Source organism: Alosa alosa, chromosome 21 (genome assembly GCF_017589495.1).
Source record: "Alosa alosa isolate M-15738 ecotype Scorff River chromosome 21, AALO_Geno_1.1, whole genome shotgun sequence".
In the NCBI taxonomy this organism is placed as follows: Eukaryota; Metazoa; Chordata; class Actinopteri; order Clupeiformes; family Clupeidae; genus Alosa; species Alosa alosa.
Genome location: NC_063209.1, coordinates 26,422,155 through 26,439,938, shown reverse-complemented (window position 1 = coordinate 26,439,938; position 17,784 = coordinate 26,422,155). Strand labels below are relative to the sequence as shown.

The following is a 17,784-nucleotide window of genomic DNA, read 5'->3' as shown; positions in this document are numbered from 1 at the left end:
TAGTATTTCTGGATGTAAAGCTGATGCTTTTTGAACGATGTTGCTGCACAAAGTTCCTCAAAATTGTTTAGGTACATTTGGGCATTATTTTTTTTCAATCATTAGTAAATTATAATTGAATCCATCACCCATGGAATCGATTTTGTGGTTGCCCAGCAACATTGCTCAAAAAATCACCCTATGTATCATCACCCTTCTACACAAATCATCACACAAATACAGATGAAATGTATCTTGCTTGTATTTGACAGTAACTCTGTGTGTGTGTTGACAGGTTTGGGGCTGTGTTCTTATGGGACAGCGGCTCCTCAGTGGGTGAGATTGTAGGCCACAGCAAAGTCATCAACACAGTGGATATTAAACAGTCTCGTCCTTATCGCTTGGTCACTGGTGCAGATGACAGCTGCTGCACCTTTTTCGAGGGTCCACCATTCAAGTTCAAGTTCACCATGAGTGTGAGTGCTTTCTCAATGTGGAGCCAGGAAGTGTTTTGTGCTTTGGCTTGTGTAGTGTCCTCTGTTAGCGATCAGTAGGGAATCTTGCGAGGGTTGTGGGTTTGACAGGAATTTGGAAGCCAATTAATGGATCTTTTTTTTCCCTTTTTTTTTGGCTCAGGACTGTGAATGTTTTTTTTTTTTGTGGCTGAGATTTGTGTGGTGGCAGATAAGTGAAAATCAGAAGAATCTATAAAATGACTGAATACCGGGAGTAATTGAAATGCACCAGGCGACCACTTCCGCTTATTTAAAGGAAGAAAAACTAAACAGAAAATGCTAAACAGAAATGGCCTCATGTCGGGCACAAGAAAGGGCTGCCATATCTGATTCGCCAAACAGCTTTTTTCTTTTTTTCCCCTATTCTCCCTCATGCTCATTATGTAACTGCCCAGTGATACAATAGCTTCTATGTATGGCAGTCCATCTGCAGTAGAATTCCAGTGAGTGCACTACTTCACAGTAGTGTGTTGGCTCTCCAAAACTTTTTACAGAAGTCTGATGAGCAAAAAGCATCCACACACTCTGATCTGTGCAGATATCTTGCAGCAGTGCAGTTTGAAATGCTAGTTTTACCTGAACTTGTACTCCTGATGGGAAAACCCTTAACCGCTACATACAGTGTGTGTCTTATGCCCCGGCACACACTGGGCAGAGAGCTTTGGGAGCAAGGATGCTGCATATGCTGGGATTCCCTTTTTTTGCAAACGGGTTGGACGGGTCTAAACATGACTCGGCATTACCTAACCTCTTTCCTAATGTTCTTAAAGTCGTCAGCTTCCGTATAGATTTAGCATTTGGTTTTAGCAACAACAAGAAATGTACATTGTTTGTTGTCTCAGATATCATGCAAGCAAATTCTGATAACAGTAATTCATCAAAAAAGTAATTGAGGCTAATGTTGATCATTATCAGTTAGTGAATGCTGCAGCTGACCGCATGTCTCATTAATCACCTTGCACATAGTTTGTCGTGGCCATGGCTTCGTTGTCATCTACATGGTCGCATGCCCGAATGCATTAAAAGCTGTCCTCATGTGCTTCATTTACACTATTCTCACTTGGTCGTCTGTCAGGGTAGCATTGCATTGAGTTGGCTTGCTGTAAGCAAAGCATGCAGGCTCTCCAGAAAGTAAATATTGGGCTTCTCATGAAGCCCGGTTATTCTTTATCTTGTTGTATTTTGTGGTCACAGAGAGCAACAGGCACTGTGTTGTTGTTTCATGAAATGACGTATGGTTGTTACTATGAGTTTCTAGCCCCTTTTGATCTATTCTCTGTGCAGTCAGACAAAGTCAAAAACCCTTCCAGTTAGGCCTCTGAATGCCTGGGTGTTGCATTTCTGTTTTTTTTATGCTTTTCTGTCACATTTTCCACTCCAGGAGAATGAGTGCTGTGTGAGCAGGGCCTCAGTAACCACTACAGTGAATTACAGTGTTTCGGTTTAAGGGCGGTTTAAGGGTGGAAGTGGGTGCATGTCAGCGTGTTCATAGGGAACTAACGAGTTCTCTCTCTGTCCTCTCCACCCCTGCAGGACCACAGTCGCTTCGTCAACTGTGTGCGCTTCTCTCCGGACGGCAACCGATTCGTCTCGGCTGGAGCTGACGGCCAGGTGACTGGAACTCCCAAGGCCGTTGGCCAGGCTCCGTCTGGTCTGCGTGCGAGACAGCTGCAGTGTTTGTAGGGAGTGCACCTGACTTAACTAGTGTGTTCTGTGCTGTTTCAGATCAACATCTATGATGGCAAGACTGGTGAGAAGGTTGGCACGCTGGGAGGAGAGAAAGCTCACGAGGGTGGAATCTATGCCGTAAGTCTGAATGTCCTGCCCAGCCTCTCCAGAAATACTGAATGCTTTCAGTTATATGTGTTTGAACAAATGGTACTGGTATTGTCTCCTTTCCTAACGTTGTATCTGTATGTGTAAATGTTTTTTTAAGTGTGGAATGTGCTAATAAGCAGGAAATGTACAAATATGCTGAACTCAGAGAAATAGCAGGATCTGTTGTGGTGAGGGGGACATAGTCTGAGCGAATTAGGGTTGAAGGTGGAAGTAAATACAGCAAAAGGATATTTGGTATCAATCAAACCGTAATTTCATGTAGATTAAGAATTTCAGGTGCCTACAGTGCAGATTTGTACCAGAAAAAAGATATACAGCTTTGAATGGACCATGGTATAATGATTATTGGGCCAAAATCGTATATTATCACATATAGATAATAGCTGATATCTACCATACTGGTAAAAGAATATTTACCAAACTTGCTGTACTTACTCACCATAAGTTCTTGATGAAATTAGTAGGTGTTTAATGTCTTGGGGTCAAAGGTCAAGGTCACGTGAGGTCATAGTTGACATGCAATGTTTGTTTTATACCTCTCAAGCAGATTAAAGGATCCTCATTAAACCCAACAATTAAGCCTAAATTAACTAATAAGGCATTAAAGATCATGGGGTCACAGGTAGAGGTTAAAGGTCATGAGGCTATAGCTGGCTGAGGCATAGAATCAACTATCTGAATTGACATTAAAAAAGATTAAGCCATTTAAATTAAAGCAAAACAAACTTTATTTTCTGTATAAAAACAGTTGTTTCAACCTCCACATCTTATTTTAGTATTGTAGTAGTAGCCTCTCTGAAACCAGGGGAAATCTAAATAATTTGCTGTTTTAAAAATGCAAACATCTGTGTGAATACCTGTTTTAAAATAACTGTTTCAGAGTTTTAGATTAAATCCAAACCATTTCTGTCAAACATCTGATAAACATTGTCATCTACAGCTATTTCCTTCAACTTAAATTATAACGCCAGACAATTGATGTAAATGTCTATGTTGATAGAATACTGTTAGAAATAAAAACTACCCTTGCATCGCATTGCAATAGTTATACTTTGTTCCCTGAAGTTGGTAGTAGGCATATAAACAACGGCAGCAGCGGACTGATATTACCTAGGATTCTACTAGGTTTTATGGTGGGTTTTCAGGATGTGAAGGGATGTAATCATGGGTTTCATAAAGTACTGGGGGTACCAGGATGAGAGGATCTCCTCCTTACATGGTTAAGGGAGAGGGGGTGTTATCAAGCTGGTGAGGACTGGACAGGACAGGGATGAGGAGGCCACTGTGCCTTATGAGTTCGGGCCTGTCCAGCTAGGAAGAGAATACGATAAGAAGGCCTTATTTCACCAAACTGGAAGGAACCAGAAAAACTTAGGGTTACACTATTTTACATATGTTACCTATGCATTACATAGGTTTGCATATAGTTTTATGCATGATGGGAAGATGGTTTCCACCAATGAAAGCGACCCTGCTTGGTACTGATTGGTGAAGGGTGTTGATGGAGATGGCGTGAGAGGGTGGCACTTCTCAAGGGCTGAGGAGTATAAAATATAGTGTATAGCCATCCGTAGGGGAGGTCTTGTCGGGGGCCCCAGCTATCATTGCAATACGGTGAATAAAGATGAACAGTCTTCGGAAAATCTTCTATCTACATTGTCTCCTTCGGACGCCTTGTTCCAGAGTGCTAAATTACTAAATAGTCAAGTGGTAATTGTTAATTGGACAATTGGATTTGGAAGTGGACATTTTCTAGCCTGGAAAATCCAGACCCTGGTAATCTAGAAAGATTAAGGGTCTGGCCACAGTGAACAATGTAATGGCCCAACTTCGAGGGCGGCACCAGCGTTGCATTTGAAAATCTCACTGCACGCAATTGGATAACACTAGACCAATGGTTACTCCACTCACATCCATCTGGGATCGCTTCCGTTGAGAGTGATTTCGGCACCATATTTTATGGTAGAGCCAATCAGGACGCAGGGCGGGAGTTTCATAGATGTGACGTAGCGTAGAAGCGACTGTGAGACTGTTCTCAGCGTCCACGGGTTGGCTTCAATGTGAGTGGTTGAAGTAGCATGTTAATAGAGGACGGACAAGTGGCTTTATCCAATCATATGCAAGGATTTTTTTTTGCCCAGCCTTCTGAAACACCACTCCAATGGATCGATCCCAGATGGATTAGTGGAGCTAGGCGGAAACGAAATTCATCTGGCGAGAGTCAGGTTAGTCTCATCATCCATTTCAGTGAAATGGAAAATAATGAATCAAGACAGTACTGAGCACAACTACATACTGATATTCATCCCAGGGAAAATATTGCTTCTTACAACAGTCTCATCTTTTCAGAAACAAAATTTAGAAAAATGAACTGCTATCCTAATACTTTGTGTCCCTTAATGTGCTTTGTAAGAAATTATAAGGTGGCTTGTAACAAATTCATATTTAATTATATTATTGATATCTACCGTCAAAATCTTCCAAAATATTTAGATATTATTTTTTGCCCACCCCTAACTTCAACTGAACAGATAACAACGGACATCCCACATTACTAACATCAAAACTGGAAGACAATGCTAGTCTTCAGGGTCACAGAAATTGCCAAGAGAAAGTGGACAACACCTTGTCCATGAAGGGAAAAATAGCAAGGGCCACAGTTAAGTCATACTAACTTATGGAAAGTCACAACAGCACAGAAAGCTATAATTTACAGCTGGAAGTAGCACTGCTTGTACTGTGGAAAGGACTGCATGGGCAATATTGGTATGGGAGATATTGGTCAGGTCATGACTATGCTAGTAGAAGTATTTCACTGTTATGTAACTGCTAAGCACATTTGCATACAGTAATTGCAATCAGATTCTTGATTCTTATATACAAAGGAGGGGTATTAAACTCATTGTGCTGTAGATAGGGACTCCCCATGTCAAAAACAACCAAGTCTATGTTGTGCAACATAAAAAACGTTGACTATATTTACAGTAATTGAATTGAACATGGCATGTTGATTAGCATGTCTCTACCGTCTATAACCTTGTATGTCAGGGGATGAAACTGACCTTAACCTTTGACCCCATGGCCCTGAGTCCCTAAGTTCATCTAACTTGTATAGACAATAAATGTACTAGAGTTAATGAAGATCCATCAGTCTGCTTTGGAGATATGAACCAAATACTGCATGTGAGTTATTTGTGTGACCCCTTGTAACCTTGACCTTTGACCTCAAGACCTAAATTGTCTTGCCAGCTCTTTGACAACTTGTAGTGGGTAAGTAGACCAAGTTTGATGAATATCTTTCAATTGGCTTAAGAGATATCAGCTAATATCAAGATGTACTAACATACGTTTTTTATTTAAAACTCATTGTGCCATGCTCCATTCAAAGCCCTATATATTTTTCCATTACAAATCTACTTTGTAGGCACCACAAATTCTTAATCTACAGAAAATTACGATTCAAATGATACCAAATATGCTTTTGCTGTATTTACTTCCACCTTTGACCCTTTTCTAGGCTAATTAGAAACAGACTAACATGCCAGTGTTTAATCGCAACTTCCTCCCTGGAGAGATCCGGAAGTGTGTGTGTGTGTGTGTGTGTGTGTGTGTGTGTGTGTGTGTGTGTGTGTGTTTTGGGGGGTTGCAATGATCTGTGTGTACTGCTTGATTTAATCTAAACTACTGTCATTTAGTTGGTGGGCAGGATGTTTTGACAAGACTCTTTATAAATATCAAGTCTGGGTCACCATGCAGCAGCTCTGTAAGAATTGCTCTAGGGATGCTTCCTTTTTAAAGAAAACTGAATGAATATGACTGTAGCATGTCCAGGGTGCTAGGTGCTGTTTTCTAATGTGTCCCTAAACATGTTTCACACAGTGATAAACATGTTTGGCCTCATGAGACAAGAGACTACCAGTGCTGCTACTAATCATACTGATTAATCTCTAATATGATTGCCACTAGTATGACAGTAATCACTGTGGTTATTGCTTAGAGATTATACATAATCTGATGTCCTTCAGTCAATCCAGTGCTTTGCAATGGGATTTGAAACAAATAGAATGCCATAGCACTTTGAATGCAATACAGGTCCATGTTCCTTTGTTGTGAAGTGACTGCTTTATAGCCACTAGTAAGCATATAAATATGACTATAGATCAGATGCTACTTTAGATCATAATAGAGGTGTTGATGATGGTTTATGGTTGTGGTGGTGATGAGGATTGCTAATAGTGATGAGGTTGTGATTATGGTGGTGCTGATTATGAGGATGATGATGGTGGTGGTGGTGATGCTGATGATGATGGGTGTTGATGGTTATGGTGGTGATGAGGATTGTTAATAGTGATGAGACTGTGATGGTGATGGTGATGCTGATTATGAGGATGTTGATGGTGATTATGACTATGGTGTTGATAGTGATGGTGGTGATGAGGATTATGTTGATTGGGATGAGAATGATGACTACGGTGATGATGATGATGATGATGGTAGTGGTGATAATAATAATGGTGATGATGATGATGATGATGGTAGTGGTGATAATAATAATGGTGATGATGTGATGATGATGATTGTGATGATGGTAGTGGTGATAATAATAATGGTGGAGTGGTGATGATGATGATGATGATGATGATGATGGTAGTGGTGATGATAATAATGGAGTGGTCTCTTTATCACGTCAGGTGAGCTGGAGCCCTGACAGCTCCAAGCTGATCTCGGCGTCCGGGGACAAGACGGTGAAGCTGTGGGATGTGGCCAGTGGCACGGCGGTCACCACCTTCAACATGGGCGCCGACGTCATGGACCAGCAGCTGGGTTGCCTCTGGCAGAAGGACCACCTGCTCAGCATCTCCCTGTCGGGCTACATCAACTACCTGGACAAGAACAACCCTGACCGCCCGATCCGCACCATCAAGGTCGGCTGCCTTTCTGGTTTCTTAGTTTTGAAGTTGGTTGCTTGTTCCTTTTGGTTGCTGTCTGAGAAGCTCCGGAAGAAGCTTCAGTGCTACTTAAATCCTCACTGACCGATTATAAAAGGGAAGTAAGAATAAATAGGAACTAGCATTGAAGTGTCCAGTGCAAGTTCTTCTCTTTGAAATAGTTTATACTGAAGTGTGTTCATTTAGCAGACCCCTTTGCATGCAGTATCACAACTGTTCGTAGGGCTGGAGTGTCATTAGAGCCAACTTCCTATGTCCAAGTTCCAACTGTACTGCAATAATCATTTTGGGTTTCATTTTGGAAATGTGCAGGAGATATAAAACATATTTTATGTCTTTTTTTTATTCCTTAACAGGGACACAGCAAATCAATTCAGTCCTTAACTGTCCACAAAACTGATGGAAGGAACTGCATCTACTCTGGGAGCCATGATGGACATATCAATATCCTTTCAGGAAATTAAGTGATCCATTACCATCTTAAAAGTTGCAGCCAATAATGTTACTTGGACGGATGGGCCTGTATTTGTCAGCTTCTTCCTTGAGATATTTGAGAGAGACTGTCCGCCTGAACAGCTCCAGACCACGTTCAAATTTAAGAAACTCAAGAATTTGTTAAGTAAATTGGTGTAAAAAAATGGTTTGCGAGGGCTGATTCACACCGGGTGCGTGGCATGGGCGTGTCAGCTGCGTGGCGTGTCCATTTTTATTTCGGCTCCCATGGTAACAGGTTAGAGCTTGCACACCGCCTGCGTGACACTCACGTCTCGGGTGCGGCTCGAGCCGCGCAGAAAACACACGCATGCTAGAAATCGGACCGACGCTGATTTTTCTTTTTCACGCCACACGCAAGCGTGTTGGAAGCGCTTCCATTCAAAACAGTGAAGAAAATAATGAAGAGCTGTTTTAATAGGCAGAGAGGCCGCCGCAGCGCAGCGTCAGACATGTTTCTGGTGTGCAAAGACATAGAAAACGGCAGGCAACCGCCCGTAACTGACACGCAACAGACACGCCACGCACCCAGTCTGAATCAGCCCTAAGGGTGCAAAAGAGCACAACGCAAGTAACAATGTCAGCATGCGTAGTCATTAGCCAGTAGTGTAGACGAATGTTTGTAAGGGGTTGGGGTCATGAAAACGAAAGGCAAAGATAACAAAACCAACGAGGCCAAACGAAAGGGTGCATGCCTTCCACCCGTCCATCCCTTCCATTGTATACGCCTACATGAACGCATATAAAGGTACATGTGAGCGTAATCCCAGGTAACTGGGTGGAGACAACTCTGTTAAAAAAACACCACCTAAACCAGCTAAAAAGCCCGCAGTCTATCACACTAACTTTTTAATGGAAGGTTAATGGAACTTTCTTCTCAGCTGGTTATGGTCCTTAACCAATTGTATTGCACATTACTGGGATGCTGAGACCGGGGAGAATGACGAGTTTTTGGGCAAAGGGCACAGTAACTCCGTAGCCAAGATGGCTGTGAACGACTCTAACCAGCTGGTGACCTGCAGCATGGATGACACAGTGCGCTACATTGACGTGACCAAAAAAGAATACAGGTGTGTTTGTGTGTGTTTGTGTTACGATGGGTTTTTGTACAGTCCCTGTGGCTCCATAACACTATTGTGAATCGTTTCACTGACATTAGATGTAACATTTTCCTTCAACAATATCATGCTTTTTGAAATACCTCTGTGAAACTTATTTTGATTACTCCATTTCAGTGCCTCTGATCTACTGAAGATGGATGTCCAGCCTAAATCTGTGTCCGTGTCCTCGGGCGGACTTGCCATGGCTGTGTGCATTGGTCAGGTAGGAAATGTTTGCAGAAAGCCTTGTTCATTTTGCTGCATATGAATGCACTGATTCATGCTGCAATCTACTGCACTCAGTTTGTGGCTTAGCTTACTTACACTTTGCATGTTAAAACGTCCAACTTGCAAGCATTAAGTCTTTTTATGTACTGTACTTCAAAGCTCTCGTTGTGATTAAAAAAAAAAAAACTTCCTGACACATTTCTAGCTGTGGCAGGATATTCTGTTGTGTGTGTAACGCAGCGTGAGTGTACTCATTAATCGCGGTCATTCTCGTACTCCTGTGTGCCTGTGGCAGCTGGTGCTGATGAAGGACAAGAGGAAAGTGTTCACGCTGGACGATCTGGGCTACGAGCCGGAGGCGGGAGCTCTCCATCCCGGCGGCGGCACTGCCGCAGTGGGCGGAGCGGTGAGACATCCAGATTTTTCTCCCTCTCGGTTTACATTACATTACATTACATTACATTTGGCTGACGCATTTTTAACCAAAGCGACTATCAACATGGTAACAGTTAAGTTTTAAAGCAATTTTCTCAACAATTTTTAGGACCATTTAAAAACGGTAGAGTACAGTAAGAATAAGTGCATTAGTGAGTGCTGTTTTTAACAGTTGGGTGTCAGTTCAAGACGGCTGGTAAGTGCTAGGATCAGCAAGACTTGTTTGTAAGTTGTAAGTGGTGCAATGAGAGGAGATGTTCTCTAAAGTTTACATGGTAATCGTAAAGGGGCAGCCGTGGCCTACTGGTTAGCGCTTCGGACTTGTAACCGGAGGGTTGCCGGTTCGAACCCCGACCAGTAGGAACGGCTGACGTGCCCTTGAGCAAGGCACCTAACCCCTCAGGAAGCTCACTGCGCCGGCATTGGTTTATGTTTCACCTCACTGTGTGTTCACTGTGTGCTGAGTGTGTTTCACTAATTCACGGATTGGGATAAAGGCAGAGACCAAATTTCCCTCACGGAATCAAAAGAGTATATATACTTATACTTAAAGCAATACATGAACGTTCGTGTTTTTTCTCTCGGTTTTGTTACTTTATTAACCCTTAGAACCCTAAGCTGTTTTTAGGGCATTTTCACTACCTTTATTCATAAGGATTTATTCTGGTCATTGTAAGTGCCACACACACATATTATACATTGTTTTTTTCAGCAGAGTCTAGGCTATCCAGATCTGCCATTTAATGTATTAGTACTAGCATTGATTTTATTTAGATTTTTAAAGAATTAAAATATAAAAATCATATTATAAAAATTCTTATATTTTGACCTGTATCTCACCACAGCAAGCTCATAGCTCTACATGCATTTGAATCGGGCAATATAATTGCCATGTTGGAGGGATACTCTGGGGCTGAGCAATTTACAGAAATATGTGGTGTGTGATTTACGGAAATAAATGCCATTTTTTATTTAGCGATGAAAAATGACCATTCTAAGCTCCATATCTGTGACCACGAACTGATCTGACCTGACTTGACCAAGTTTGCCTGTTAGCATGTGTGACTATGGTGTATTCACTCATGATGAAACTTTTTACTGCATTGCCATGAACAAAGTAAAGGCAAAAAAGGTGTTTCTTTGTTGAACAAATTGGGATGCAATGTGAGCCTTGAATTGGATGCCATGCAGGAATTTGCTAGGATCTCAAAACCGGATTATGAACATGCTTTGCCATAGAGAAACACACGATAGCGTTGGATTATAAACATGCTTTGCCACAAAACAGACAAAAAACGTGGGGTAAGTCCAGCTATATGAAGTTATTATTTTGCTGTCACTTCGTCTGTTTTATAACCCAGAAGGATGTATTTGGTATCAAATGATAGCTCTGTGTCTCCTCTTTCATCTGACATACGTGGAATATCTATCCGATCACAGGTCCACAAGTAATTCAAACGAGAGTAGATAGATAGATAGATAGATAGATAGATAGATAGATAGATAGATAGATACTTTATTGATCCCCAAGGGGAAATTTAGGAAATGGGTGATGGAGTAATGGGTGTGCAGCGTTGGTTTGTGTACATGACGTTAATATTTTGCAGTCACTTCGTCTGTTTTTATAAGCCAGAAGGATCGATATCCATGATACCAATGGATAGCCCTGTGTCTCCTCTTTCATCTCATATGCTTGCCATATCTATGCGATCACGGGTTCACGAATAATTCAAACGAGAGTAATGGGTGCGCAGGTGAACGCAGAGAAGTATAGACTGTAAATATGATGCAATTTAATTTCATGATTTTTTTTTTTTTTACATTTTCATACAGACAAGTGCGTAGTCTCTTTGGAAAGCCCCACTTCTTCTCTGTCATGCAATAAAGGTTTCATCTCGTTGCGATGAACAGTCGCGGAGCAAAAAACAGAGAAGAAAGGGTGTGTTTTTTGACTCACTTTGTTTCTTAATAATGTTCATTTAATCGAAAGTAATGAAACTGTTATTGAGGACTTGCATATTAGTGTTGCACGGTGTATCGATACTAAAAAGGGATCACGATGCCTTCACGCAAACAACGATACGATTTTCGACGTTTTTAGAATCGATACTTTATTAAAGTAAAAACGTTTTGTGTTTGTGTGAACTGCTGCTCTCACTGCTCCTTGCACGCATCTAGGCAAGTGGGCGTGTCAAGCAGGCAGCTCTGAGTGAGTGAGTGCGCAGCCAACGTCAACATAGTTCTTTGCCGACAGTCCTCGGCCTTGTGGATAAAACAAAAGGTGAAGTAAAATCTGCAACTATTTCGGATACATCGCGAATAGTGAAGGCAAGCCATCAGGTACACAAAGGCACGTTTGTAAAATATGTTTCAAAGTCATTTAAAAGCAGTAGGCTACGCATGGAACTACGCATGGCACTTGGCTAAACACCTCGCAGACATATTCCAACATTTTTAAAGAGTTCAAAAAGACAGGTTAACGAATATGCTATAGAAAACACGACTACATGGTTAGTGCCAAGTTCTTCTCTTCTGTTTTAGTCTAGCCTAAGTGAAACGAGTATATGGTTCTCTGGGATAAAGCGAACCTTCCTTCATCAATGCATTTTGACGAGACATAACGAGCTGTAATCCTTTTGATGAGACATAACAAGCTGTCATCATAGAGTGCTAACGTGATGAAAGCACAATGTTCACGCCAGAATAACATTACCATAACTTGTAAACAATCTATTTCATGTTCGGTCAGTACTACTGGTAATATTCGTCATGGCATGTAGACTGCAATTTGTTTAATAATATTGGCCAGATGTAAGATAGGATACCCGAAATGCGCTAATTAAAGCCCACTGCATATAATACCACCAAAGCGTGTTGAGTCCTAATAATAATAGCGGCTTATTGTTACGTGGTAGCAAATCATGTTATCAAAGAAATAGACGTAATGTAGGAATGCACACAGATATATTGCAACAGGTAGGCTAATGGTGTAGGCCTATCTGACGAAGATCTGAGTGGTTGGAATGTCGTACTTGTACACTGGGCGCAAAGAAGACCATCATCACATTTTTCCCTTTGCAACTGTCAAAGAAATCCCATGAACACGGGAAGGCCTAGGGTAGCCTATACCTATCTTACCCAAAGGATGGTGTCAGTCCCTAGTCCTAACCTCACATAAATGTGTATGAGGCAGGCACGAGGGCTGGTCATGCTGAAGGGTTATTACTGTAGTGATAAATGTGTATGAGGCAGGCACGAGGGCTGGTCATGCTGAAGGGTTATTACTGTAGTGAAGTGGAACCGCCTTTCTCCTGGCCAAATGTTTTGCTAATCAGATAGTTTATGAGTACTTGGAGTAGATCTTTGCGACCGTGGGAAGGTGTAGTGGTGTGGCCAGAGACGAAAAGGCCTGAATTCCTCCTCTCCTGCACACACACCCTGCCTCCTCTCCTGCACACACACCCTGCCTCCTCTCCTGCACACACACCCTGCGTCCTCTCCTGCACACACACCCTGCGTCCTCTCCTGCACACACACCCTGTGTCTTTTGCTGTAGATAAAACGCCACACCTGGCATGTAGCGGAGATGCACAGAAATGTTTCCATTCAATCCTAATTCTAAGTCTTGGAAACTTCAGGACATAAGCTTTCAAATGATTACACAATAATAATGAAGCAATACATGAACAAAAAGAAAGATGTATGCATCAAAGCAACGATCCTGATTGTTCCTCTGTGCCTTTGGTAAGCGTTCTGTTTCTGTTCCGCAGGATGGAAAGGTGCGCTTATACTCCATCCAGGGGAACACCCTGAAAGACGACGGAAAGCTGCTGGAGGCCAAGGGGCCAGTGACCGACATGGCCTACTCTAACGACGGAGCCTTCCTGGCCGTGTCCGATGAGAAGAAAGTCATCACTGTCTTCACTGTGGCGGACAACTATGCGGTGAGGGTTTTAGCTAGTGTTATCCTTGCAGATTAACTAGATTACATAGTTATTGATTGGGGCTTTGTAATCAATTAAGCTAAATCCATGTATGATTTATTTTCTGGTTTGTTTTTTTGTCATAGGTCAAAAACGATTTCTATGGGCATCATGCAAAAGTGGTATGCCTGGCTTGGTCGCCTGATAATGAGCATTTCGCTAGTGGTGGCATGGATATGCTGGTGTACGTGTGGACAGTCTCTGATGCAGATAAGAGAATTAAGATCCCAGGTAAGAACCCATCCTCTTTCGCACATGCACACGCACACACACACACACACACACACACACACACACATACACACACATACAGTATATGCAAGTACAGTGGCTAAAGTTCCCCACTTGGCTATTTAAATCCCTCTTGGGTAACTGTATCCAGGAAAATATTCTGCCATTTGCAGTAGTGCAGGGTACTGTGACACACTTGAGCCCTGCTTGGGCCTGGTGTTGGGTTCCACAACGGGGATTTCCTTTCAGGACGGGCTCCGCAGAAGTCCCCTAAGCCTCTTAGAACTCAGACTGAGGTGCTCCATCTTGGTGCTGCTGTGTTCTAATTCCGCATTGCTCTAAACATATCCTGCAAAGGCATACATGCACACATACTGACCTATTTTACACAGACTATGATAAGTATAAGTAGATATACTCTTTTGATCCTGTGAGGGAAATTTGGTCTCTCCCAATCTGTGAATTAGTGAAACACACTCAGCACACAGTGAACACACAGCGAGGTGAAGCACACACTAATCCCGACATAGTGAGCTGCCTGCTACAGCGGCGCTCGGGGAGCAGTGAGGGGTTAGGTGCCTTGCTCAAGGGCACTTCAGCCATTGGTACGAACCAGCAATCCTCCAGTTACAAGTCCGAAGCCCTAACCAGTAGGCCACGGCTGCCCCAATATGATACTGGCGTGCTATGAAATGAGTGTTAGTGAGGTATGCCACATTGACATGATTGTTTTTGTACTGTTATTTCTGTAGACTCTCACCGGTTGCACCACGTGAGTGGCATCGCCTGGCTGGACGAGCGCACTGTAGTGACCACCTCCCACGACGCCAGCGTCAAGCAGTGGACTTTAAAAATCTGACCATTTTAGAGCACTCCGGATCTTCAGGGACTAGGACTACTGTAGAAGTGACCCCTCTTCCTCTCCTCTGTCTTGTTATCTCTTCTGCTCCCCCTCTCCCACTTTCTTTCTTTCTTTCTTTCTTTCTTTCTTTCTTTCTTTCTCTCTCCCTCTTCCTCGCTCTCTCTTTTTGGTAATGCCTTTTTTTCTTTTCTGGTCTCTTGTCACCAGGCCCCTAATTTCTCACTGTCTGTCTTGGTAAGGGAAAAGCTCATAGAAAAGAGAAAGCACCACCCACTGTCTTTTTTTTTCTGAAAAAAAGTGTACTTGGTTACTTATTTGCACAAAGAAAAGAAAGCAAATGCAAAGTCTATGAAATTAAACACTTAAGATCCTTGGAGCTTTCCATGTTTTAAAAAACCCCACAATAGACCGATAAAACAAAAACTTATTCAGCTCAACATTCCAGAGGCTCCAGCCTTATGTCTGTTTCCGTGGAAATGCTTGTTTGTTCACACTGGTGTCCAGCTATGATCAGTGGTCAGGATAGTGTGGCATGGGACTTTGTTGCCTCACGTGTGTGTGGCGACAGAACATATCTGTGCCATGCAGAATCCCTATTTAAATAAATAAAAACAATATGGGTGACATGGGGAGCAATAACAGGAAATAAAGCGAACAAAAATGATGTGTTTTCAAGTCTTCAATCGAAATGCTGTGTGTGGAACTCCCATGAATTTTCTTTGAACTCATTATGTCTCTCACACTTTTGTTTTAATCATTATTTCCTTTTCTTGTTTTCTCTGATTTTTGTTGTGATTCCTCCACCCTTTCCAGTCGGTGGATGTAATTCATAATATAATAAAAATGAACACTTTTTAATGCAGCCTTTACTGAGTCATATCCACCTGCTGCTCCAGTCATTCCTTCAGTTAATCATTAATTTAAACATATTAAAGCTATTACTTTCTTTACACTGCTGCCATTTGATTAACACCATTACCACTTTTGCTTGGCCCTTTAGTTTGAATCAGTTTGGATCTTTAAGACTGGCTTTGCCACGTTGAGCTTTTGTACGACTGGAAAAGTATGCAGATGTGAACTGTTGTTTGTTTCTAATTTCTCATGGATAGTTAACCAAGCATGGACACTTCCTTGGCAGGTTGACTGAAATGTTTTAAGAGAACATCAGATTGTTGGGCTGTATTGGATTTGTTTCAACTCTTGCTCATGTGAAATTAAAATAATAAAAAATGTATTCTATATTGAAAGAGAAGTGGGCTATAGCCTAAAAGACCATAGTTGGGTAATCAGATCTGTACATGCATGGAGGACAAATCAGGCAGAAGATAAACCCGATGAACCAGATGAGGCATAAAAATTATCCTGTACAGGTGCATCTAAAAAAAAATCACAATATCATGGAAAGGTCTATTGCCCTCCCTGCATAGACTTAGAGAATAAAGGCTCTCAGGCAACCATTGCCAGTCTTAATTAGCTGATTAGAGCTATTCTCAGGTTGACATTTATGTATCATCAAGTTTAGAATAATCAAAATTAAAACAAAAAGAATGCTTGTAGCTCATAGCAGTGCAGTAGGTCTGTAGGCCTGTGTGCTAGGTAACCCCCCCTCCTGATGCCTTAAAGGAGAATGAATCTAGCCTGGGAACACCCAGACCTTCAGAATTGTACAATGGGGAGTGGGTCTGGAAAAGGTTTGTTGACTTCCAGCAGGGGCGTAACTAGCAGTGAAATTAAACTTAAATTGGTAGGTAGGAATTTGCCGAAAGCTCATATGGATTTTCCCAGGCTATAAGAATCTAGATTATATTACAGTCTTACTTCTTGAAATAAATTACGGGAGAAAATGAACTTTTGAATGATTGAGATTTGTATTTATTTTATTATTTTTAATTTTCCTTTATTTAACCAGGGGGCTCATATTGAGACTATAATCTCTTTTTCAAATGGTCCCTGGCCAAGAAAGGCAACACTAAGTAAAAATAGAGAAACCTCATCTAGGCCTACAAAAGACAAACAATGGACCAACAACAAACAGAAACCATGCACACATAAACAGCAGCAAATACAGATAAAGAACACAAAAAAGCAACAAACAGAACACATCACAATTACATAACATTATGACACCACCACACATTATACAGCAACATAACAAAGCACAACACAACACCTAACAAGGACAAAAATTAAACATAGTGACAAAGAAATATAACACAAGAATATAACAAGAACAGTAGCCTATATGCAATTACACTTATAGCTGAAGGTCTCTGAGACATACAATTTAAACTCATTTAGTGAAATAAAGGTGCTTAGCTTCAACTGTTTCTGCAGAGCATTCCAGGTTGAAGGGGCATTATAGCGGAAGGCGACTTTACCAAATTCAGACCTTACGGCAGGTGTAATAAAAAGAGTGCTATTGTTAGACCTAAGATTGTACCTATTGTTTTCTACTGGAGATAAAACTGATAAATAAGAGGGCAACAATCCTATCACTGCCTTATGGATAAAAGACAAGCCAGTGATGCTGTCTACGAACTGAGAGAGGAGGCCAACCTCATAAACTGTATAAGCTGCAGTGATGTGTGGAGTACTCAGCCTTAGTGACAAAGCGCAAGGCAGAATGATAGACAGAGTCCAGTGAACGTAATACTGATTTTGCTGCATGCATATATAGTGTCTCCATAGTCCACAACAGACAAAAAGGTAGCAGCTACAAGTTCCTTCCTTACTTTTAGATTAAAACAAGCCTTATTTCTGTAATAAAAACTTAACTTAACTCTCAGCTTCTTTACCAAGACTTCTACATGGGGTTTAAATGAGAGCTTTTCATCTAAAACCCAGATATATAGAACATGCCACTTTTTCAATTTCTTGGCCATGTAGTGACAATTTGAGGCAGATCCTGTACATTACTAGAGTGAGTAAACAACATATATTTTGTCTTTTTAGAATTTAGCACCAGTTTTAATTTGAGTATATTCTTTTTGTAATATTATGAAAGCACCCTTCATTGTCTTTAATGCCTCATATGGAGATCTGGCAGTAGGCTACTGTACAGTATATGATGGTATCATCTGCGTACCATCTTACCTTCCACATTTTTCTGGGCAACAAGTGTTACAACAAACATGATTGAGACTATAGTCTACCATCATATTTGTTGTAATT

The 17,784-nt window shown here is 41.5% G+C and overlaps 1 protein-coding gene across 1 annotated transcript in view; it reads left to right on the top strand.

Moving 5' to 3' along the window:
• wdr1 (WD repeat domain 1) overlaps nucleotides 1-15,860 on the top strand; it is a gene marked incomplete in the record, with an annotated part of 16,976 nt that extends 1,116 nt beyond the window's left edge. Inside the window, 11 exon segments of the mRNA XM_048231882.1 lie at nucleotides 275-455; nucleotides 2,028-2,105; nucleotides 2,220-2,300; nucleotides 7,025-7,258; nucleotides 7,639-7,726; nucleotides 8,688-8,844; nucleotides 9,010-9,097; nucleotides 9,398-9,508; nucleotides 13,308-13,481; nucleotides 13,607-13,751; nucleotides 14,504-15,860. Coding sequence (XP_048087839.1) covers nucleotides 275-455; nucleotides 2,028-2,105; nucleotides 2,220-2,300; nucleotides 7,025-7,258; nucleotides 7,639-7,726; nucleotides 8,688-8,844; nucleotides 9,010-9,097; nucleotides 9,398-9,508; nucleotides 13,308-13,481; nucleotides 13,607-13,751; nucleotides 14,504-14,610 — 1,444 coding nt within the window.
• Nucleotides 15,861-17,784: the final 1,924 nt, after the last annotated feature.